Source organism: Sebastes fasciatus, chromosome 12 (genome assembly GCF_043250625.1).
Source record: "Sebastes fasciatus isolate fSebFas1 chromosome 12, fSebFas1.pri, whole genome shotgun sequence".
Lineage (NCBI taxonomy): Eukaryota > Metazoa > Chordata > Actinopteri > Perciformes > Sebastidae > Sebastes > Sebastes fasciatus.
Window position 1 is genome coordinate 18,679,411 of NC_133806.1, and position 23,994 is coordinate 18,703,404.

The window sequence follows — 23,994 nt, forward strand, 5'->3', positions numbered from 1 at the left end:
ATAAAAAAAGCTAAACACATATGTCCAACCTCATTGTTAAATTGGCGATTAGCTCAGTTCTCTCTGTGATGCCACCAATCACTATCCAGGGCCATCAACACATCCTGCGCAGCAGCCACAAGCATAAAAGCCTCCAGGTGCTGTTGAGTTAAAGTGCTGCAGAGCTCAACCTTGACGAGTAATTTACAAGCTGCAGCAACACAGTGGACACTTTTTGTGCACCATCTCCAGCTCAGCTTTATTTTCATCAGGTCTATCTTTCATAGTCCTGGTTGTGTATTCTTCTTCTTATGTGTATTCAAGGTATGGTCTTCTTCCAAGCCATTTTCAGTGGTAGAATGATCTCCAGTTTTCTTATCCCATTCCTGTACCTCCCTGTTGACCCAATAGATATGTCTGCTACACTTACTAATCTTTTGCCGTTCCTCTGTATACATAACCATATGATTAGCAGTCGGGACTTTATTGACTGACTTTTCTGTCTTGTATGGCTCAAACAGAATCATCACAAGTGCCTTATCTGGATTTCCATGCACCAAAACCCTCTTCAATGCTTTGTCTTCAACCCAACATTAGTCTCGTCTATTAAAGTGTTCATATGTTGCTGGCATTTCCAACCAGTAAATACCTACGTTCAGCTCAGAATATAGACAGAAAATCTAAAAACTTGTAGAAGCTGGGACTTTGGCTGTCTATAGTGCCACTTTGTGGTCAAGTAGGCAAAGAAGAAATAATGCAGCATACATGAAAATGTAAATCTATAGTCTTTACTATCAAATCTAGCTAAAACAGTCACTGAACACTGCCAGCTTTGTGAAATCAACAGTTAATAAAACAGCTGTAGAGCTGTCCTCTTTTCAGCCCAGTATATGCTCCACTACTTACAGTTAGACAATGAATTTTGCCATAAAAGGCTCTCTTTGGCCATCGGATAAAATGGCAACACGCTAAAAGTTACAGTCAGTACATTACTTGATACCCATTTGGCTTAGAATATGAACAGTAAACTCCAGTATCATGTTTCACCCTTTCAGGAAGATGCCAAAAAACATTCATCAATCGGTCCATATCAGGTTAGTAGAACAGAGGCTAACCTGGAAGTGGGGTTGGACTTTGGCTCTCTTACAGTGAGATAAAACAATGCTTTAAATAATTCAACCGTTGTCATAAAAACACATAGTGTAGATAAAGAAGGAAACAAAACAGTTTATCAGGCTGCATACAAAATGTCCACTGGATGAAATAACGGTTCTAAAATAACTATCAAACTGTGGTGTCAAGTCCAATACGTCCTCTGTACTTATCAACAATCCTCCATGGTTGTGTGGCTCAGTTTCATGATGTATATCTTCATAATAAATTCATAATTCCTCAGAGCAGCATATCCTGATGCACCGTCATGCGGACATCAGTTACTGCTAGGTATCGTCTGGAGTCATAACTGAGCTGCCCAGAGGGTCCTGCACTCCAGGAACACGTTGAACAGACTTCACACCGGCGCTCTGAGCCTCTTCACTGTCAGGTTTCCAGCTATTGACGCTTATTTCTCCTTTCAGACACAGAAAACAAGGAGAAGTATTATTTACAAACTGCTTGGACTAATGTTCTTTGGTAAACTATACTAATGTTCCGTTTGTTGTGTTTATTTATGTCTATGTTAAGCGCCCTTGGGTTTCCTGAAAGGCGCTATATAAATCCAAGTTATTATTATTATTATTATTATAATAAACTTGACTGACAAAGGACCCATAATCTGTGTAAGGGATTTGTATGCATACTTTATTTACAAGTCATTTACACACCAGAAGAACAGAAAATTATATTATTAAAAGGTTCTCTATTCAATATCCGGAGCATTAACACAGCAGCAAACAACTATTTGCTACGTAAAGATATAGTGTAGTAATGTCTACCTGAGCAGAGAATGAAGTCACTCTCCCTCTGTGTGTGTTGTAATCTGAGCTTCTCTGTGCTTTGTTGACATAGCCTGCCCGACTGTGCGTGCCTTTTAATGTATGTGCCCCACTGGCTAGCTCACTGCGCTCTGCCATTACACCCACCCTCCGGTTCCCCCCCCCCCCAGGTTAACACTGTTAGCTCTGTCAGCGATGCTGCAGTTGTTTTCACTGTTAGCATCATTAGCCGTGAGCCACCGACTCAGCCTTCGCCATGTTGAGAGCCGTGCAGAGTCAATAAATATCTCACATTTAGCACCTTTAATAATGTGAAACGTTTCCTAAGCTGTAGTTTGTGGTTCTGTCTTTTATTGTGTTGCATTCTAATATCTTCACTCCTCCATCTTTGCAATAATGATAGTCAAATACTTACTTGTTTCTGTGTTCTCTGTGGGATTCTCTGTGCCATAATGGAAACTATTCACTTTATCTGATGATTTCTTAAAGTTTTCCAACTACAAAACAAAACAAGATTCTCAATGCAGTATTTGATGCATGTAAAGTCCTTCAAAAAGAGATATAAGAAGGCATGCTTACCTCAGTGCATATGGACTCTGAAAGTCGGCTTGTGAGTGGGCCTTTATCGTCAAATTTGCAGGTACTGCAGGAAAACCAGAATGGCATTAATTCTCTACAAAATTAGCTTTGTTAATAACCAGAACAGGAAGGAATTTGCTTTACCCTGAACTCTGTGATAATGCTGGCTCACAGTCAATTGAGCTCTCTTGATTCTTTAAAAAAGGAAGAAAATCAATAATTTTTACACACATGACTGAATGAACAAGTGACTGACAGTGAGAGGCAAAGGTCAGGTCTCACCTGCGGGGCCTTGTTATTGATTTTCGCGTCTTTTGCATTTCGTGCTTCAGTGTTTCTGGCTTCTTTCTGGCGTTGTCGCTTTACATAATCATATGTACTCATGCCTTTATAAACTGTAAAGCCAAGAGGAGAATGGTGAGGATTAATGACTGGATGAAAGGGAAAAGAGCCCCATAAAAATGTCTGTCTTGAGACTCACAGAGGTAAAAGTGGAAGCCCAGCAGATGACTGAGCAGCAGCAGGCAGGTGATGCTCAGCAAAGCTGTTATGAAGGCTAATATAAGGAGACCAGCTGAACTGGTCTCTATAGGTGCTAAGGGTAAAAACACCAGCCAGGTATCATTGCCCAGCATGCCTATAGAAAGAAAGATAACACACAAACAGCTGTTAATGATAACAAAAATATGATCAAAGCTGTTTCTAAGAAAGCTCAATATTATGGTGCCTCACTGTGAAAATGCGGGGAAGTCCGTAGGATGTTTGGATCCAGGTAATGCTGGATAAATATGAACAAGATGACAACAACGAGCAGGAGGACACCAAGTGTAGCAGAGGACAGTGCCACAAAGAACCACCTGAACGCAACACACAAAAAACCTGATGTTAGTTTATCAAGCATTTCAGATACAGAGAGGCCATCCCAAACGTTGTCTTACCAGTAGTTTCTGCCACCCACACAGGTGTTCAGCCATTTGCAATGGTGATCAAAGTCTCCCACACACTTGTTGCAAACACCGCAGTGTTTCACTTTGGGGCCACTACGTGAAGATAGATTGTGTTAAACATCAGTAAACACAAGTTTTGCAAAACAATTGCCAAACAGTATCACTATTAAAGGAGCAGTGTGTAACATTTCAGGGGGATCTATTAGCAGTAATGGAATATAATAGTCATAACTATGTTTTCATTAATGTATAATCACCTGAAACTAGAATCGTGTTTTCGTTAGCTTAGAATGAGCCCTTCCTATCTACATACCTCTTCATGGAGTCTGCCATGTTGCTCTAGCATGTTTCTACAGTAGCAAACCAAACACTGGCTCTAGCGAGAGCCTTTCCCGTTTTTTACGTTACCTGAAGGCCACCGTAGTTCTCCGACACACTCTTAAAGTAGTGTTATTATGGTAAGGATGGCCTCTGAGCGAGGCGAACAGCATTACCATGGTTTTAGAAAGGGAGGAGGGACCGGAGGGGTATTCATTCAGTTGGTTGCAATCTGCAACCACATCACTAGATGCCGCTAAATCCTACACACTGTCCCTTTAATTTAAAAAACAAAATCCCATTAGAGACTACTGCTTTGGATACGTACACCTTGATGTCACATAGATAACAGTGTAGGTCCTGGATGACATGTGATTGCTTCGTCCCGTCAAAAAGCGGCATCGGACTGGAATAGCTCCGTTTGGCCCTCACACTGACATCTGCTGGGTCTATAGTCGCAGCAGCAATATGGGTGAACAAATTTACAATAAAAGCTATGCCTGTCAGCTGCACACAACAAGAGTCAAGGAAAATAGCAATAAGATTGGGAAAATACCTCAATGTGTGATAATATAGTGCAGAATAGTAAGTGGCACGAGTACACACAAACAAACTGTTGCGCACAAGTGGATCTTTTGTGTCAGTTCTGAAGAAATCAACCGTTTTTATGCTTAAATGAACCAGTGTTGACATCATGCAGTATTCAACATGTGACAAAAACACCACTCATTATGTCTTTTAGGCTTAATAGAGACCACAGTAACAGAGACAGAGTCATGTCTGGTGTGACTGGAGCCCATACAGACAGCCCACACAACAACAGCCTTGTGTTGTCCATCAGTGCAAACAAAACCGTAGCAGAGACTAACGTTGGCTCCATATTCAAATCTGAATTGCTGCACACTTAACAGTCACAACAGTAAGGTTTCAGCTGCATGTTAAGGATACAGCGTAGACCACATGGTTCCACGGCAGAGGCAGAAGAGGGATATAGATGCCAAAGCTGACTATGGCGAGGTAGCTGTACACCAGCCAGCCAACCACTTGGAAAGCCTGAGGGGGCCATGACCAGCCGTTCATCCTGGGAGGCTTGGAGGGGACCAGCTCATTTCTGCTGCTGCTGCCAACGCGCATGGGAGATGTGCGTCTCAGCCTTTGACTGAAGCAGTTCATTCTAGAGAGAATAGACACAGTCAGATGAGAAAAAAAGAGTCCTCCGGGCGCCTTCAAACATCCATCCACACGTTACACGTACACAACTCAAGTCTAGCTCCGGCAGAGTGTGACTGCATTTGCTGGGGAAATGAGTTAGGAAAATGAGTTGAGCATAATGATAGTGACTGTTCAGCCATTATAGACTCAGATAGCATAGGCATATCTAACACACTAGCAACTAATACCTTACCTCATTGGTATGGGGTGGACAAAATATCAGGAATATAGGTCAACAGAAGTACAAAAAGACCATAAAGTTGAATCAACACCTTTCTCAACAAAAACTGAACATTGTAAACTTCATGAATGCATTACCAATTAATTTGAGATAACTTTACTTAATAATCTGGCAGAGCTGTATTGTGTGACAGAGGCACTTATACACAAATGATAAAAGACACCACTGCATAAAGCCTAAGGAGGATATTGTCACATAGCCTACAGAAAACAGCTGATCCAGAGTAAAACAGTTACAGATAAAAAGTGGTACATCCCCTTCTTTACACAGGGCCTTGTAATCACATGTTTTGCTTCTGGCACCACATTATGCTCAAAGTTCACCAAATTAGCTACAAAACCTGGAAAGAAACAACAATTTTATGGGCTTTTTTAACAATTAATAATGATTTGTTTACTCATCACTGCATTAGAACAATGATGGGAAATGTACTAGTTGTGAAAGAGGTAATGTTTGCTAATAAGCTTCTGGCTTTTTGTCTTCCTGATCGTGAAACTACTGATGTTGAGTTAAAGGTTTCATCTCCTTTCACCTTCATTTTGTGTCAAATTCACAATTCAAATATTTTTTTACAGCTTAAAAAAACAGACAATAAAATAATGCAAACAATAACCTATATTATAATAGGTATGTATTACATTTTAATCCATGAATTACTTACTTTTGTACCGTTGAAAGACCACAAGATGACAACAAAATGCTCCTGTTCAAATACAGACGGTGATTTCCATGATTAGTTTATCAGCAGGTGATCCAATAAGTACAATTCACATGATGAACAAAAACCACAATGTTCGGACAAGGCGAAACAGTTAAAAAGCGCACAATGGTCGTGGATAACTCGCTCCTCCGTCCTTGGATTTGTGTCCCCGAAGGACGACAATCAGAAGTTGAAGAATCAACTCAGCAGGTCGGAGCGGCGCTATGGAAACTGTCCTGCTGCTGCGCATGTGCAGTACAGCTCTCCTCCAGATCCTCCAGCTTTATACTGTGACCCTTCAGTGAGACTGCATCTGCGCATGTAGCATGCTTACTTATCACTCTTTGCAGTTCTTTGTCATAGTTTTAGGCCCTGGAGAATATAAACCCCTCAGAGTGATTCCCATGAGAGCAAGAGAGGAAGTGCACATGATACTTCTGCTTTCATAAAAAATTCTTTCATCTTAAGTTTCTCATGTAACATTATACTGAATGTAATATCCTGCATGCATATTGCTTTATTTTCACTTCCCTACTGTGTCTCACACATATTGAGACAATTGCAAACGTTGCTCAATTAAAAGGCTATGGATGGAAGTTTACTGCTGCACAAATCTGAGGACTCAGCAGTGCATCTTTTTCTGCAGCCAGATGATCTTACAACATCCTTTAATTGCAAAATGCACCACACAGTTTGTGGATAACTATTACTGGTTGACAGTTCCTTTGTTTACAGCTGCTCCTCTCACTGCTTTTTCATAGGGATGCACCAGATACTGACTCAAATAGCTGGATCGGGGTATCGGTGACAAATGGCCCCAATCTATTCAATTCAATTCTATGTTTATATACTATATCCATTATATACTGGCATTTTCATTCCTGTTTAAGTTTTGATCCAATTTGTTGCTGCATTAAAAAGGTTTACATCTTAATTGTAATTCCTGTTAATGTTGTTGTTTTACCAAGTTGCTGGTATACGATTTATTATTGAATAATAAAGAACATTCAGTAAATGTATATCTATGTATTTATTTGTTATATTTTGTTTTATAAAGTTAGGAAATCACTGTTTAAGTCAAGCCTGATGTTGCTTTACACATAAAAAAGTTATCCCCGTCACTTCCACACAGTGAGGCATACAGCTTGCGATACAGGTATCGCTATCGGGACTGAAAAAGTTGGATCAGTGCATCCCTACTTCTTAATCTGTTGTTGGATTTATTCCATTTCTCCTAATTTATTTCAATTCTATCTTTCTTTTATTATTTTATTGTATTATATTATGTATGATTGCCTTTTATGCACCTTTCTATGTCTTTATGTATTCCTGTATTGAGGCAGATCCTAACCCATCTGCCTCTACTTTAAAGCACTTTGGGTCAACTTCTGTTGTTTTTAAATGCGTTATATAAATAAACTGACGTAACTATATAATGCAGCTGATGAGTTTCTCATTTGCTTATTCAACCACACACATTTATACAGGTGCAAGTATTTATTTATTGCACTCATACAAAACCATACAATTACACTACAAACACTCTGTACAAATCATATTCAGTCTTTAACACAGGTCAGAAGCTCCTGCTGTCTCCACGGTGTTTGAACAGTCCAAGACCGGGTACCCAGTGCTGTTAACACCAGGATAAGAAAATGGCAGTGTGTGTGGTCAGCTGTTGGCTGCGCTCTCTGGCTCTGGAGATTGCAGAAACTCGTAGGGATCATGAACCATTTCAGACTGGTCCCCGACGCCCAGGTGTGACGGGCTCCCTGCGGATTAAAAGAAGATATGGCTCTTATGTATTGTCGTTGCACTGGTGTTACTGTTCTGTGGAAAGCAATGAACACTTTGCAGAAAAGTGGATGTGTGACATTTAGTTGATATCTAGCAGGTTGAGCAACACAGTATCAGGGCTTGTTAGCACACTAATGACAATAATATGATGTGTAAGTTGTAACTAAAAAGCATTAGCAGTGCTCCTTTCTGAGCATCTAGTTTTTTAAGTGTTACTCCTATTGCAGATACCTAAGTGGTGCTGGTCCCTCTCTGAGGCATTAGAGAGGGAGGACAAGTTGGACGAGGGTCTGGAGCCGACTCTGTCCACCTGAGCCTCCTGGAACTCCTGCAGGAGTTTGTCTGCTTCGTCAAAGTGCTGCTGGCCCTCCTCATTGCCCGGCTCCTTTTTCACTGTTTTATCTGATAAAGAAAGAAAGAAGATAAGATCATTGTAGGACATTAAATGAACAATGCCCTTCAGTATTGCGACTCCACACTTCTTACTCTTGTTGCGCTTATCTGCGACTAAGGACCTAATCCCATTAATGCAAGTACGGTGTTTCTATGGACTCCACCTTAGCTATTTTACTACCTTTATTAGGTTATGACTGGATTATTGGTGTACATGTAAATGCAGTCACTCAGAGCGTTGATGGGGATAATCACCTAATGAGTTCAGCATGGATATATCCAGAGACATATCAGGATAGTTCTTCATTGACATGAAGTCCAGGACTGAGCCACTCTCTCCCAAGCCAGTGCCGTCTGTCATCTGAACAAAAATACACACCCTTCAATCAGACAGTCAGGCAACTATTTAAATGCACCATCACTGTTTTCACAAACTACAGCATACCTGCATGTCACAGATGTTGGATTTGGTTTCATCAGGTTTTAGCGTGATGTTTCTTTTCTGAAATGGAAGAGACCAGTCAGTGGTACAATTGGTCAAGACAACCCTGAGAGAATGATGAAAGTAATGTGTGTAATCTTGCTGTCAGATACCTCTCGGATTTGACTGACAGCTTTAGTGTGATCGTCTGCGGTCATCTTGTCCAGAAGCCTGTCGACCCAATCCTTCGTGACATTTCCGCAACCCTTGACAAACTCCTGTATGCTACGGGGGGAAAGTGAACACATTACAAACTGGGAAAATGGGGACAAATTTATTTTCACATGATCGTTTCAAATCTAAGTTTGACCTATGACAGAAAAGTCCTCCTACCTGAGAGCACATTGTACCCCTGTGTCATCTCCATAGGCTGTATAGAGCGTGTCCACCTCATCAGGTAGCAGGTCTGGAAAGACGGAGTTCTTCTGAAGGGTCTGAGTGTTGTAGGCACTGCTCAGGAACGTCACTACACAGAGCAAGAAAAAAGCATGATCTGTTATAAGTCGTAGACTTTGTGGCAATTTTAAGTAATTGTTATTAATTAGATTAAAAGGACTAATATGAATTAAATCAACAAGAGTGCACGTTATGCCATACCTTTGTGTCTCCTGTCATCTTTGAAACCCAAGGTTGTTAAGCCAGGCAGAAGCTTATTTGACAGAGAACTAAGGTCCACTTTATGAGTCTCCTCTTCTGCTAAAAATGAAGAATACTTATACAGTTGTAGTGCAGATCTTGTGTGAACATACGTTTTTGAAAGATGTTTAAAAGACTGATAACAAACCTTCTGCTTCAGGATCAAGCTGATTTACAACAGTGTATAGAAGAGAACTGTCTTGCTCTTTACGCAAATAGCCCATCTGAAAAAACACAGAACAGAGAAAATATATAGTCACTACAAACTACACCGAAGAAGTAACTCCTTGAAGCCTTACTACCACTTTGTCATTTTATGTCATAAAATATAGCTATAGCTGGTAGAGACAGTATGTATAAATGAAACTGTATACACAATGAGTTAAGAGGAAAACCTTGGAGTTGGGCATGTATCTGTTGATCCGATCTCGAGCTTCATCTGCAGAATGCTCAACGAGTGCCAGGACATGCTCCTCTGCTGTACTGTCAGTCAAGCTGCACGCGTTCCCCTCTGGTTCAAACAGGTAACTGAGACGACGGAAGTCACAGTGTTACCGGATCATTATACTGACAGGGTGCTGAATCACATATCAAATGCTCATGACTTCCCTTCTGGTCTTTCTGACTACATTTCATTCCTAGAATGTACACAAAAAGGTCACATTTAATCTAGATATTACATATAAGGAATACCTGATGACTTCACTGTCTTTGGCTGGTTGTTTCTTGGATTTCTTAGCTGATTCCACTGGGGTGGGGATTATCTCTGGAGCAGGTATATCCGCTGTAAGGTCTTCATCTCCCAGAATAGCTGCCTGCTGGTTATAGTCCATTTCCTGCATGAAAGACATGCTGCGTTTCAGAGCCACCAGCCGTTCCTGTGTACAGGGCAGAGGAAAAAAGAGGTACAGTGATGTTAATCAAAAGCTAAAACAAAGGGAAGTTAAGCACTAATAGAAGTGTCTCAGTAAATTACTTTTCAATGAAGCCAAACCGCAAGATAAGTAACGTGGACAAAGTTGGTGTCACAAAAAAACAAACAGATAAGTGTTTTTATCTTTAGTCCATTTGACCTCGTTACCTTGCTCATCATCTTGAATCCTGTATGGAGCAGTTTCTTGGCAGCCTTGTAATAGACAGTCTCCGGTCGGTTGTACACCATGGCATTGTCACACATCAGTTTAAAATCCGCCTGAAGGCAAAAAAGTGTTCAAGCAGGTGTGAAGGCAAATTCGGTTTACGCACACTTATTATACTCACAAAAAATATACATATTCCCCCATCCCAACTCTCTCTTTGTGTTTAAGAGTATCCTCACCTTAAATTCTGTAACCGTGTTGTAGTCATTGTTTCTAATCTTGTCTTTCATGGTGCTGAAGTCCATAGGATGTTTGATGATCATTGAGTAACCAGGAGCAATTGCATCCGTTACTGGAAATGAGAAGAATCCATGGGGGTCTTTCCTGGAAAGACAATTAATGCATGATGTTATTCCGTAAGGCAACAACCTCTAGATTTGTTTAGACTTGTCTTTTTGAGTGCAAATGTTCTCATCTGATCGCAAGTTATCTGTCAGGTCAATACGATCAATATATGAATGGAAGGACAGAAGGACGACATTACAGGTGGATGCAGCAATTAGACTGGATCAGTGTTTCTCACCTCTGCAACTGCCTAAGAAAGTGCTCCAGCAGTTGTTGACGAGGAGTGGATTCACTCTCTGCATTGGGCAAATATAAAAAGTACAGATATTTATGAACACATTTACAAGTGAATAATTGCTTAAACAAAATGCAATGTTTAATCGTCAAAAAAATGTGATATTGTCCTCATAGACAGGGCTTCTTACCTTGTTGTGTCCTGCATGCTCGGACCGGCCTGTCTCCTTGCTGATCTGGATCCGACTTGTCATCGGGGTGAAACTCATCCTCTTCAGGCTCTAGCTCAAACTCTCGCTCTCTTTCTCGCTCTCTTTCTCGCTCTCTTTCACGCTCTCTTTCTCGATCTCTTTCTCGATCCCTTTCTCGCTCTCTTTCTCGCTCTCTTTCTCGATCTCTTTCTCGATCTTTTTCTCGCTCTTTCTTCTTTTTCTTCTCTTCCGGCTGATGAGATAGATGTCATGATGTCAGTGACTTGTCAGTGAAACGATTAAGAATGTACTGGTCAAATTCTCAGGCTTAAGTTAAGTTTACTCACCTCTAATCCGATACTTATATTTTTTGGCAACGTGAAAGGTTCAACAGGCACACCAGTGTTGGCAGCAGTAGAAGCTCCTGCCTCTGATTCATTCTGTTCTCGCTCTCTCTTCTTCCTCTTTTCCTCCTATAGGATGGGATGATTTTAACTTATAGAGGCAAAAACACAGATGCATAAGGTATAATGTTCTCTTGTAAACTTACCTTCCGCCGTCTTCTCTCGTCATCATCCACATATTTGTCTTTATCCTTTTCAGACTTTTTCTTCTTCTTCTTCTTTTTCTCTTTGTGGCGTTCTCGCTCATGGTCTGATCTGTCATCGTAGTAACTGGAGTCATGGCCCGAACCAGAGAGCTCTGTCACCTCACTGCCTCCAACTTTCAGCACAAGCTTCAGGGGTTTCTCACTAGCCTTGTCCTCATAGTCTAAAACCAAAAAAAACAACAACATGAAGGCGATGGGTGAGATGGGACCATACAAGGTGAAAAGTTGTGGGAGGAGGTGAGCATGTGGAATGATTTTGGCAGAAGTATGGTAGGAATGCTTTAATTTTTGTCTGATATTACACACCAAATAGGTTGTGTATTGCAAAAAGAGTAGCTATAATAAGCCGTAGCTTCACTCTCTGCAGAAACCCTTCTACTATATGCTGTGTGATTGGGTTGTATTGTTGGAGGTAATTCAATTTCATAGCTAGTGTTTTTGCTTTTGCTTAACCACGTTAATGTAAATACTTACAAACCAAACTACTATTTATTACAATTTCAAAAATGGTAATTCAAAAATATTAATAACAGATATATGTTAAGTAACATGCAGGCCAGGCTGCAGTGTGTCATCCGTGCTGCAGAGAGGGCGATCGGCTGCAACCTTCCCTCCCTCCAGGAGCTGTGCACCTGCAGGACCTTAAGGAGGGCAGGGAAGATTGTGGCCGACCCCTCCCATCCCGGACACCATCTCTTCCAGACTCTGCCATCTGGCAGGAGGTTAAGGTCCATCAGGACCAAAACCTCACGCCATAAAAACAGTATTTTCCCCTTGGCAGTGGGGCTGTCCAACAACCCCTCCGCCCCCCTGTGACTGTCTCTCTCTCACACACACACACACACCACTGCCCCGCCCACACTGACTCTCCCCCTCTCTCAATACCACCCCCCTACTGTATCCCTCTCTCAATTCAATTCGCTTTATTGGCATGACAAAGCGTCAATTCAATAATAAATTAAAATGAAAGAAAGAACAAAATAAAAATAAAAACATATATATACACATATATACAATTCATTAAGCAAATTACAATATATAGATATTTATATTATTTATATATTTCTCTCTCTCTGGTACCTGATTGTTTGAACACCTGATTATTTGCTCTATCTGTTTATATCATGTTTATAGCTTATATTGTATATTGGTAGAATTAAAATTTTTTATTCTGATTTTATTCTAACGTTTTTATCTATTCTTTTGTTATTATTATACTGTTTAACTTGCACCAACAAAACCAAATCCTAGTGTATACCTCTTTACACCTGGCAATAAACACAATCCTGAGTCTTAACTAGGTTATAACTTACTGGCAGAGCCAAAAAGCAAAAGTATAAACAATATTTAATACATTGGACTTATAAGGGAATTATTAACTCGTGATTTTAGCAGGACATTTCACCAGATAGATGTGGGATGTGCAGCGTGTTGGTAGATTTTTACAAAAACAATGCAAGTGTTTTGCAGCTGAGGCTAGGCTAACAGAGAGCTAGCTGGAACAAAGCGCTGCTTTAACTAATCATAACAACATGAGCTCAGGTACCATCAACTGTTCTCCACTCCGGTTTATGTTTCTTGTGTTTTTTCCCCATCTCGCCGTATTTGTATCCGCAGACTATTCCTCTGGTCGCTCAGCGATGTTGTAGCAACTCTTTATAACAACAAGATAAAGCCAGCAGCAGCAGCCGGAAGTGATACCCTAAAACAACACATGTACTTCCGGTGTAAACAAAGCGCGCTAAATTCGAGTGCCTGTCTGTCGAGTCTGACAGCAACACGAGAACCGTCGAGAGTTTCTTTGGTACCGAAACTTTGGTCGACGCAAGTAATCAGGTTGATAACGTAAATGGTTTAAGGTATGTTTTTAGCTGTTGTCGATGTAGCAGAGTGTTTACCTTTTACTCTTTAAAGGGATGTTAACGTTAGATAGCTATGTTAGCTTAGCTACAATGTCATCAACGTGCTTAGCTGCTTTTAAAGTCCTGAATGTTGCTCTGTTGTCCATCTTCTTCTTTATACATCCACATGTTTACAGGGATGGACGGTGACAGAATGGAGGTGGGACACCAGAAAGACAACATCCATGTGGAGGTCCATGTTAAATCTCACAGGTTGGTTCAGTGAATACCTGTATGGAGATCAAACCACAGAGCCTACTATGAATACACCATGTCAGTGAATACCTGTATGGAGATCAAACCACAGAGCCTACTATGAATACAGAAAACACACTTTGGGGTATTTGTGTCAGCCGACCATTTAACAACTAAATAAAAGTCACATTTTCTAAATTCAATTCAAACTTTATTGCAGACTCAAGGTCCAGATAAGAAAAAAAAAAAATAACAATAACAATACATTACATATAATACATTACAATACAGGAAGCACTATAAAAAGTCATGATTAAAAGATATTACAAATATAAATATTAAAAATATATATACATAGGCAAGGCAGCTTTATTTGTATAGCACATTTCAGCAACAGGGCAATTCAAAGTGCTTTACATAAACATTCAAGAACATTGCGACAAAGTGCAAAAAGAACATTAAGACATAATTAAAACAGTAATAAAAACATTAAAGATTAGAGAATAAAAATAAAAGCTATAGGATAGAAGCTAAAATAGAGTATAACACACAAGCGTAAAAGCTCTAGTGCAGTATAAGATCATTATCTGGTTTAATAAAAGGCAGCAGCAAACAGGAAAGTTTTCAGCTTTGATTTAAAAGAACTAAGAGTTGGAGCTGGTCCTGCAGGTTTCTAGGAGCTTGGTTCATAACATAGCAGAAGTTCAGAAATGTATTTTGGCCCTAAACCGTTTAGTGCTTTGTAAACCAGCAGGAGTATTTTGAAATCAATTCTCTGAGAGACAGGGAGCAAGTGTAGGGACCTCAGAACTGGACTGATATGATCCACTTTCTTGGTCTTAGTGAGGACTCTAGCAGCAGCGTTCTGAATCAGCTGCAGCTGTCTGATCCATTTTTTAGGAAGACCAGTAAAGACAGAGCCAAACCACAGAGCCTACTATGAATACAGAAAACACACACACACTGATAAATTATGTTTTGGGGCATTTGTTTCAGCCGACCATTTAACAAAAAAAAAGCGCACCAGAAGAATCATTTACTGTTTGTTCATGCATGTTAGTTGCATTAAATACTCTTTTAATGCTTTCTTGAAAGTGGCTCTGGTATATTAACAATCACAGGTGGGAAAAATAATCAGCTAATATCCTAATGATAATGAAATGATGTCATTTCTTTTGTCTCTTTAGCACAGCTAAGCTGTGTGAGGTGAGGATGCATATTCTGGCTCTACTGAATCGCCACAGCATGGTTTTTGGAAACTACAGATGGACAGAGTTTGATGAGGACTTCCTGCAGAAACACGTGGAATCTGTGACTATAGTTGATCTCGAGGAACTGGTAACACAGGTCTGTTATTTTGGTTTGCTTTGTGAATATTTTCTATCTATCTTCTTTTTTTTTCAGAGCCAAGTAATGACGCTTTCCAGTTGTTTATTTGTTCTTTTTTCATGAACTGTTTTTCCACTCAGCCCCTTGATTTGAAGAGCTGCTCTGTCTCCGTTCACATCTTCACTCTGAATGAGGATGGACCCAGCACGCTCAGTTTGGAGGAGGATGAGGAGCTTTCAGCAGCCAATCACTGGTTGCTGCCAGCAGGTGACGTCGGACATTGCAGATGGATAGCATGTTGAATAGAACATCATGTTGAGAAAATCTTGCTTTCTTAGTTTTATTTATTTCCAGCTGAAGTGGGACAGCCAGAAAAAGACTTGGTAGATAAGTGATCATTTTACAGAGTAAACCAACGGTTTATCATTTAGGCATGTTATTCAGTATGACTTAATGTGATACTCGACCAAAAATGACCCAAAATATATGAAAAGAGGTGGCTGTAAAACGTTTGTAGTTCTTCATCGAGAAGAGATGCTGTGGTCAGCTTGGATTCATGTGTTCATGCTGTCCATCTGCATGCTCAGTATGTCACAAAATATTATATTTTCACCTAAATATCAAGCTCACAAGGAGGCGTCTATGGTAAAACATATGAATGTGCCTGAGCCTGTTGCAGCAGCTCTGCTTGTTTTTCTTATTTTTCAGACTTTCACTATGTGTATCACGAGCACTTTCTTATTATTTATTTCTTATACTTTACCTATTTATCTTTACTATTGCTATCTTCGTGCTGCTGCAACGACCCATTTTCCCTGCTGGGGTTGAAAAAAGGTTTTTATTTTATTTTTGATGCCTATACAGAGAGTTTAACAAATCTGATTACAATATATCAGCTGATGGTAATTGTTTTTCATAACATAAACAAGACAGTGTTTCCAAATTTACCTCCAACCTACTTTGGCATTTCTTTACTGTAATTTCTTCTCACTTATTGGCTGACATATACACCAATTTCCATATATTTGGAATAAGCTGATATCATTGGAATCCATTCTAGTCAATGTGAATCCAACCTGACCAAAGCCTCCTTTCTCTGTTATGAAGAAATCTACAATTGTTTTATAACCACCTTTTTAAGCTTACAAGAGATGAGTATTCTATAATTGAAAGCGAGGTAAAGGCTGGGTGAAGCATTAATGTAACGGCACGGTTAAAGTAGTAATGATTAATGAGTCATATTTTATGTTTCATTGTATTTTTTATATTCTGTTAGCTTTGTCTTATTTCAATTCTTCAATCTTTGCTGAATATTCCTCTAAAATGACTTAATCTCTGTTTAACAGCTGAATTCCATGGGATTTGGGAGAGTCTAGTATATGAAAGTGGAGTCAAAACCCAGGTAAAAAAAAAAATAGAAGCTGAGAGATGAGAGAAAATGATTACAAAACCTTTTTTCACTTCTCACTGCTAAACTTCACATTGTTTTAATTTTCCTTCAGCTCCTGGATTACGTCACAACAACAATTTACTTCTCAGACAAAAATGTCGACAGCAACCTGATTTCGTGGAACCGCGTTGTGCTGCTTCACGGTAAATAACGAATGAGTCATTTTTATCGGTTGAGGTCGTGTCAGAGATGATGTGCGTAATATAACTGATTTATCACTTTATGTATGCCCACATTCAGGACCCCCAGGCACAGGGAAAACATCACTGTGCAAAGCTCTCGCCCAGAAGCTGTCGATCAGACTGTCAAGCCGGTAAGACAATCTTCATTTACGTGAAACCGCTTCAGCAGTAAGTGCACCTGCTCTTTTCATTTCAAAAGACACTCCTCTCCCTGCAGGTATTCTTATGGGCAGTTTGTGGAGATAAATAGCCACAGCTTGTTCTCAAAGTGGTTCTCAGAGGTACACCTGGCACCTTTTATTGTTACATTATTTAATTGGCGGATGAAGGGATATTATTTTCATCATGCCTCTTTGTTACAGAGCGGTAAGCTGGTCACGAAGATGTTTCAAAAGATCCAACAACTGATTGACGACAAAGACGCTCTCGTGTTTGTTCTGATAGACGAGGTAAAAAATCAGCTTCTTGGAAATCAACTTATTGGAATCTGTCTTTTCTGAGCCCCATAAAATTCATTTATTGATTACATTCATTCATTGATTTGCTTCCAGATTCACTGAGATAAAACAGAAGGCCGTCTCGTGCACTTGTTGTACAAGTTATCTCATGTTTAAGAGTGTCTTTGCTGTGACGTAAGGCTGCTCCTTTTGTGAACATGTTTTTATGGCGGGTAGGTGGAGAGTCTGACAGCAGCTCGGAGCGCCTGCCAGGCGGGAACAGAGCCCTCTGACGCCATCCGAGTGGTCAACTCCGTTCTCACTCAACTGGACCAGATCAAACGGTCAGGAAGCAAAATAGTCTATGTACTGTTTTAAAACCTCTCTTACACCATATGACACTGGAAGCCTCAGTTTTGCATTCTAACAATCACTCTTAATTACTGCTTTCACTGAAAAATCCTTCCATCAGACTTTTATTTTGTCCCACTCCTCCAATTAGTTTGTTTTGTGTTGCCTTTTGGGCTCATATTTCAGACATTCCAACGTCGTGATCCTGACGACCTCCAATGTGACGGACAAGATCGACTTGGCGTTTGTGGACAGAGCTGACATCAAGCAGTACATCGGACCTCCATCTGAGAAGGGCATCTACAACATCTACCTCTCCTGCCTGGAGGAGCTGATGAAGGTGACCCAAGAATCTATCTAGCAACATTTTCTTTCATTATTTGTAATTATTTTATATATGCAAAACACATTTGCATCAACGAGTCTTAACAATTCCATGTACAACATTATTTTTCTTAAGGAAAAACACTTCAGCGCAAGTGGGTATGATGGTTTTACTAGTTTACGGGGGGATTGTCTTTTTTTTGGGAAATTGTGTAGGTCATCATATCTTGACACAATGAGGTGCAAGGCTCAGCAGGTAGAGCAGGTTGTCCACTTATCAAAGGGTTGCCGGTTCAATCCCCGCCTCGTCCTGTCCACGTGTCAAAGTGTCCTTGATCAAGACACTTGTCCCCACATCCTCCCAATGGTTAGGTCAGCAACTTGATAAAACAATTTGGATAAAAGGGTCATTCCATTTGACAAAACAGAAAACGCAACAATTCACAAAACATGACAGAGGACTTTCCTGTGATGGAAAGGTGGAAAAACAGCAGGGCACAAAATGTAGAGTGCTGCACTAATATCAAGTCAAGTCAATTTTATTTGTATAGCCCAATATAACAGGGAAACAAATCTCAGGAAGAGCAACAGATGACGGATCCCTCTTCCAGGACAGACAGATGTGCAATAGATGCCATGTGTACAGAGTAACAACATAATGAAAATACAACATAGACAATCCATCAGGAAGACTGCATTACAGAAAATCTTGAAACAAAACAAAATCGAATTTCAGATTTTTTGCCTTTTGTTTGCATAAAATAATTTTTTTTGACTCAATAATGAGCTTTATTATATCCCATGCTTCAAAAACAGTACAAAGGCAACACTTTAAATTGAATAGGGTGAGTTGATACATTTCCCATATATTTATGCTTCATGATGTGTGATGTGCGCAGTGCCAGATCATTTACCCCCGGCAGCAGCTGTTTACCATGTTTGAGCTCGAGACGATGGGCTTCGCAAAGAGCGAGGTGTCCGAGCACAGTCTGAACCTGAGGAACATTGCTCTGTGAGTACAGAGCCTCCCATAATGCAATAGCACCCAAATTACACCGTCTCCGCGCTCTCGTCATAACATCGAGTGCCAGCGAGAACTGAAACGGCCCGAGGCTAATGTTTTGTTTTTCTTTTCATTTCCAGAAAAAGCAAAGGTTTGAGTGGAAGAGCACTCAGGAAGCTACCATTTCTAGCCCACGCACTGTTTGTAAGGGTAAGTATTTGATTTTGTTCTACACAGTGTCGGAGGAAAAGCGTCATATTGTTTTTTTTAATGTAGTTTGTTTTCGCCTGCAGACACCGACGGTGACTCTCGAGAGGTTCCTGGAGGCTATGGACCAAGCAGTGGATAAACAGAAGGAGGAAAAAGCTAACCTGGTCAACGGTGTCTGAACTTATTACAATGCCCAAAGGATGACGCATGATTGTTCATGAGCTCTCAATCCCTTGCCTTGTTTGTCTGTAGTTTGGGGAACTAACTATACGAATATGCTGTTTTTTCATACACTGTTCAGGGTTATGTGTTTTAAAAAGGGATGTTCCTCATAGACCATCACTTCAAATGTCCAGTTATATTTGTCGGTTCTATATTTATCTTAACAAGAAGTCTTCTTTAAACTCTTTGGATTCATGTTGTTCCTTTCCACTTTATTTTGTATATAACTTTTTAATAAACATTCCCACTTACACTTGTGTGTGTTGCAGATGCATTTTATTTTAGAGATTTTAACAAAGCCTTTGGGCCACCACTTGGTGGCGCACAGATGCTGTCATATGGTTTTAAACTGAAAGACTGATTTTATATAGTGTATTTTATGAGATAAGTAATAATCACAATAAGGGCAGTGTGTGAAAATGCCCACAGCTATATAGCCAGATTGCAGTTGACCTTGAGCCTGTCTCGTGTCGGTTATCTAAATACCTTTTGTTGACTTAAACAATAAACCTCCACAAATATGAAATGTACATTTGCAAATCTGGAAGTAAAAAGAGCTGATCCAGGTTTTACTTTGAGTGCAGCTAACGTAGTAGTCCTCCTTTTATGAGACAGCCTCCTGCACGGGAACCCAAAGGGATATATGGTTAAACTGTGTGTGTGTGTGTGTGTTTGCGTGTGGCTGACACCAATTTGACCTGAAAACAAAACAGTTGAAAGATGACTCGGTTATGAAATGTATCAGTCGTAAGCAAAGTTTACACGAGCAGATCAGTGGCTCCATTGTTCGCATGAACATGTTTGCATTCTGTGAATGCTCTGCTGCTTTGCATGTCAGCTGCCGGGTTCAGACAATGTGCCCTTTGTTTGTTGTTGAGCAACAGCTTTTTCACGCCACTTCAAAGGTGGATTCTGTCGGCTGTTCCTGAATGTAAGAGGAAAGCAAACACTGGAGTCCATCTTTATTCACACGCTTCATTTCTACATCGCTGTCACCTTTTTAAATGACCTTTTCTTGGGTGTTCTATTGAGCACATTTCACATGAAATGATTTGATTATAATGTGTCGTTAAGATCAAGCAAAGGATTTATACTATAATCAAGACCTTCAGGGACATATTTCCCTTAAGTATTGGGTTTCCCCTTTCATTTCGTTAAAGAAATATTGTTTGTGTGAATTATCCCTTTAATGTCACTGTATCCTTTACACCTAATTGTTTAGCGCTCTTTTTATACAGCACGCCAATGAAGTTTTTATGTGAGATGAATCACATAAGGAAGCTCTGCTTTTCTCTAATCTGATCAATGATCACAAAGTGAAGAGGAAAAAAAGCCAAATAGAGAAAGGGAGAGCTGTAGGAACGGGCATGGTAAATAAAACCATAATTGCTCTGTCTGGAGGCCTTTTTTTTCCTTTCGACTGTAGTCGCTCCAAAACCAGGCAGCTGTTAAAAGGCAATCAAAGACGCAGGAGGAAGAAAAGTCAAAAGCCTTATTGTTACAGGGTTTTATCACTGTTTCAAGCAGTTTGAAAATGTCAGAAAACTCCAAACAAAACAAACAGTCTGGTGTTTATCCTCCCAACCGTTGTTCAGGTACATGGCTGAAAGCAATGGAATAACGCTGCATGTGCCAATGGTGATTCACATGGGGAGGGAATTAACTTACACACATGCTTATAGGCATGTTGAGAAGAAGAAACTGAACCGAGCTCAACGCACAACCGTGGAAACTCGCTCACTTCTCTGAGTATAAAAAAATCACAGAATACATTTTAAAGAGGTTATGATTCACATTGATATGAGATGATTTTAAAGTGCATTGATTGATGTAGAAGCCTGCACGTCGGCCACGATAACGATCCACAACCTTTGTGCAAATAGCCCTTAAAACTTGAGCTCTGTCAAGGCTTCTCAATTCTTCATCTACAATGACAGCCTTTGATGAGGAACCAGGACTTTTATCCAAGTTTTATCTCCCTCTGTCTGTTCCCAGTCTAAACTATCCTGTCAGATTTTTTTTTTTTTCGCATCCCATATGTATGTCATTCGTTTAAGTGGGATGTTAGAGGGAGTGGGAGAAAGAGGATGAGGGAGAGATATACCTTGTAAAGAGGCTGAATCCTGAGAGCCAGGCTGCAGAAAAAAGAAATGGTGATAATTAGGCACGGCAAGTGGGATCAAAGAAAGCTGCCATCAATGAGCTATGCAAATGCCGGCTCATCCTGTCAGCCAGAGAAGTCTGTGAGGAGTCAAATGGCAGACAAATTGACAGGAAGAGCAATAAAGCCGCACTCCACATTCATCAAGGCATGGTAGTGAAACTGGGACACTATGATATAGTAGCATTTTCACACAAAAATAAGATGTTCTTCCAGCAGCACAGAGAATACATGTGTCTCATGTTCCTCCAGGCTGAGCTTCTTTGTTTAGGTAATAAAGGTTCAGTGATTTCTCGTATGACAGCAGCACTTTGGAGCAGTGAGTGAGTGAGTGACACCGAGCGTATAATAACAGTTTATGCCTTGATAACATGCAAAGATCAAAGCAACTCCTCATTTTGAATATAATCTGCACAGCACAGGAGTGGAATATTTACAAAACACTAACACAACATTCTTGTTTTCACACTGAGCTAAAAGGTGAATATTCATAACTCTTGGCATGTGTCCTGCGGGCCGGGCCCTGTTTTAACTCCCTGCCAAAGGAAACAAACTGTAAAACTGCTGAGGAGCTTTTGATGTCTGCTTGGGTTGGAGTACAGCATGTTCTTCCTGCTTTTTCTTTTATAAACTACAGTTTATCTTTAGCATCTGTTGTGCACACTGCTAAAACAAATAATGGCAATTATAATAGGCAGCTTATCAGTGTGTGGTAAGCACACAGACAAGTAGAATAATAATTTACTAAGTAATAAAAGGCTATTATTGCACCTTTTGTGTGTTTATCTCTACAAACCAGAAAAACCTCATTCTTTAACAAACCAAAATCTCATTTGGGTTGAAGCATAAATGATGTTACTGTACTTCTGGTTTGGATCACAGGCCTATGTGGAGACACATTTAATGAACTGCTTTTATATCTAATATCAGTACACATATACCTGGTTTGATTAAGAGGAACTTGTGATGTGGCTAATAAAATAATGAAATTAATGAACAAAATAAATACAAATCTACTTTGATACCCATGAATGGAGCAAATCACACCAACAGAGGACGCGGTTTCACATTCAACGACACACGAGCTGCCAAACAGTGCGTCAAGTTCAACAAAACCGGAAATCAATTAAGGTGCTTTTCAAAATAATAGTACATTGGGTAAAACTAGAAATTAAAAACACAATTTGGTGTACAGGAACAAATAATGATTAACATAGTCTACTCAAATGTTCCACTTCATTTAGTTAAAGTGAAATACATACTGTCTATAAAGAAATTAAACAATTAGTTGGTCAACACAAAATGTATTGATTACAAATCAAATGAACATTTAATAGCTAACCAGCATGCTGATTATAGCTTATCAAATGTGAGGATTTGCTTGTTTGTTTATTTATGTATTTATTTATTTATTTATATTACTGTTTTCAGACAAAGTTTTCCACACATCTTCCAGTAATGTGCAGCTGAATGAGGCACCTCTCAGATGAAGGACAACAAACTTTAGAGGGAACAAATGCTGGAGCAATCTGATTTTCAATCTTTAATTCATCATATTTAATCATATTTGTACTATAATTTAACAAAAAAAAACATGTGCACTATTAAAGGCTGCAAATCAATGAGTCCACTCCAGTCTTTCCCCCTCTGAAATGTGATATTAAGGCTTAACTTGCGCTTATCTGCAAAACTGATAGGTATTTGTTATGATTTTAGACAACGTTTAAAGACTATTTTTTTAAACATATATCGATTGATTTTATACATTTAACAAATTGTACATACAACACAGAACCATCCCCCAAATTGAACATATGGTTGTGTATAAAATAATAATTATATACCTATATATATAAATAAATAAAATAAAAAATATGGTCACAAACATAAAACAAAGCACAGCACACATTCCTCTCAATAGATTAGTCATTTTTACTCCAACTTCACACTTCTAATGCCTCTTCAATGTCATTAACAAATTCAAAAAACATTTCTCAGATATATACATGTATATACTTGTATGTATTTCATTGTTTTTATTGGATTGTTTTCCACTGTTTGGTTAGGTTTTTCTGCACATTTTGTGTACTTATTGTTGTTGTTTAACTTTTGTTGTATTTTTAAAATGATGTTAGTTTACATCTTTATTCCTTTTTTTGTTATTGTTTTTTCTCCTGGTGTTGGGGGGAGGTCCTTTGTATAAGCCTGTAAGTCTTCTTAACCTTTCCTGACACATTTCTTGTTTTGTTTTTTTCATTGACTGGATTTTGTGCAGTTTTATATATGTGCAAATTAAAAAAATCTTTAATTATGGTTAAATAGATTTATTTGTTGACTGCTTGTGTCAAGCTATTTCATTTGGAACCGCATGGTTTTTCTATCCCATAAATATTTGACACATTTCTCCCTATATTTTCATGTTGTATTACTTGATATTCACTGGCTGCACACATTTTTCATCAATGCTCATATTTTATTTTGTAAAAAGCACTAACCGGATGTGCATTACCTGCTCTGTGTGTCTTGACACTCTGCTGTGATCTCTGCTGTGTT

At 39.4% G+C, this 23,994-nt stretch overlaps 3 protein-coding genes across 6 annotated transcripts; 1 reads left to right on the top strand and 2 right to left on the bottom strand.

Annotated features, from left to right (window-relative positions):
- Nucleotides 1-919: 919 nt before the first annotated feature.
- On the bottom strand, nucleotides 920-5,985 carry zdhhc11 (zDHHC palmitoyltransferase 11). 2 transcript variants are annotated; one of them, XM_074653829.1, is made up of 11 exons: nucleotides 5,872-5,985; nucleotides 4,706-4,931; nucleotides 4,086-4,264; nucleotides 3,431-3,532; nucleotides 3,225-3,349; nucleotides 2,974-3,129; nucleotides 2,775-2,887; nucleotides 2,637-2,686; nucleotides 2,493-2,556; nucleotides 2,329-2,410; nucleotides 920-1,549 (listed from the first exon to the last, which is right to left on the bottom strand). In XM_074653829.1, the coding sequence occupies exons 2-11, from the start codon at nucleotides 4,928-4,930 to the stop codon at nucleotides 1,419-1,421; spliced, it is 1,227 nt and encodes a 408-aa protein (XP_074509930.1). In that variant the 5' UTR covers nucleotide 4,931; nucleotides 5,872-5,985; the 3' UTR covers nucleotides 920-1,418. The 2 variants fall into 2 exon arrangements, with proteins under 2 accessions (XP_074509930.1, XP_074509931.1); XM_074653830.1 differs by lacking the exon at nucleotides 920-1,549 and having other exon boundaries at nucleotides 2,248-2,410; nucleotides 2,665-2,686.
- A 1,403-nt stretch (nucleotides 5,986-7,388) lies between these two features.
- On the bottom strand, nucleotides 7,389-13,381 carry brd9 (bromodomain containing 9). Of its 3 annotated transcripts, XM_074653833.1 has the most exons (18): nucleotides 13,223-13,381; nucleotides 11,617-11,837; nucleotides 11,414-11,539; nucleotides 11,273-11,319; nucleotides 11,067-11,236; nucleotides 10,880-10,937; nucleotides 10,536-10,680; nucleotides 10,299-10,409; nucleotides 9,911-10,095; nucleotides 9,613-9,745; nucleotides 9,366-9,441; nucleotides 9,179-9,274; nucleotides 8,915-9,047; nucleotides 8,695-8,806; nucleotides 8,546-8,602; nucleotides 8,356-8,461; nucleotides 7,939-8,109; nucleotides 7,389-7,682 (listed from the first exon to the last, which is right to left on the bottom strand). In XM_074653833.1, the coding sequence occupies exons 1-18, from the start codon at nucleotides 13,269-13,271 to the stop codon at nucleotides 7,582-7,584; spliced, it is 2,097 nt and encodes a 698-aa protein (XP_074509934.1). In that variant the 5' UTR covers nucleotides 13,272-13,381; the 3' UTR covers nucleotides 7,389-7,581. The 3 variants fall into 3 exon arrangements, with proteins under 3 accessions (XP_074509934.1, XP_074509933.1, XP_074509932.1); XM_074653832.1 differs by having other exon boundaries at nucleotides 9,179-9,271; nucleotides 11,067-11,319; XM_074653831.1 differs by having other exon boundaries at nucleotides 11,067-11,319.
- A 26-nt stretch (nucleotides 13,382-13,407) lies between these two features.
- Nucleotides 13,408-19,531, top strand: trip13 (thyroid hormone receptor interactor 13). Its single transcript, XM_074653834.1, has 14 exons — nucleotides 13,408-13,535; nucleotides 13,707-13,790; nucleotides 14,960-15,119; nucleotides 15,242-15,368; nucleotides 16,448-16,503; nucleotides 16,604-16,694; nucleotides 16,792-16,864; nucleotides 16,951-17,014; nucleotides 17,096-17,182; nucleotides 17,408-17,514; nucleotides 17,708-17,861; nucleotides 18,745-18,857; nucleotides 18,989-19,058; nucleotides 19,142-19,531. The coding sequence occupies exons 2-14, from the start codon at nucleotides 13,717-13,719 to the stop codon at nucleotides 19,235-19,237; spliced, it is 1,272 nt and encodes a 423-aa protein (XP_074509935.1). The 5' UTR covers nucleotides 13,408-13,535; nucleotides 13,707-13,716; the 3' UTR covers nucleotides 19,238-19,531.
- Nucleotides 19,532-23,994: the final 4,463 nt, after the last annotated feature.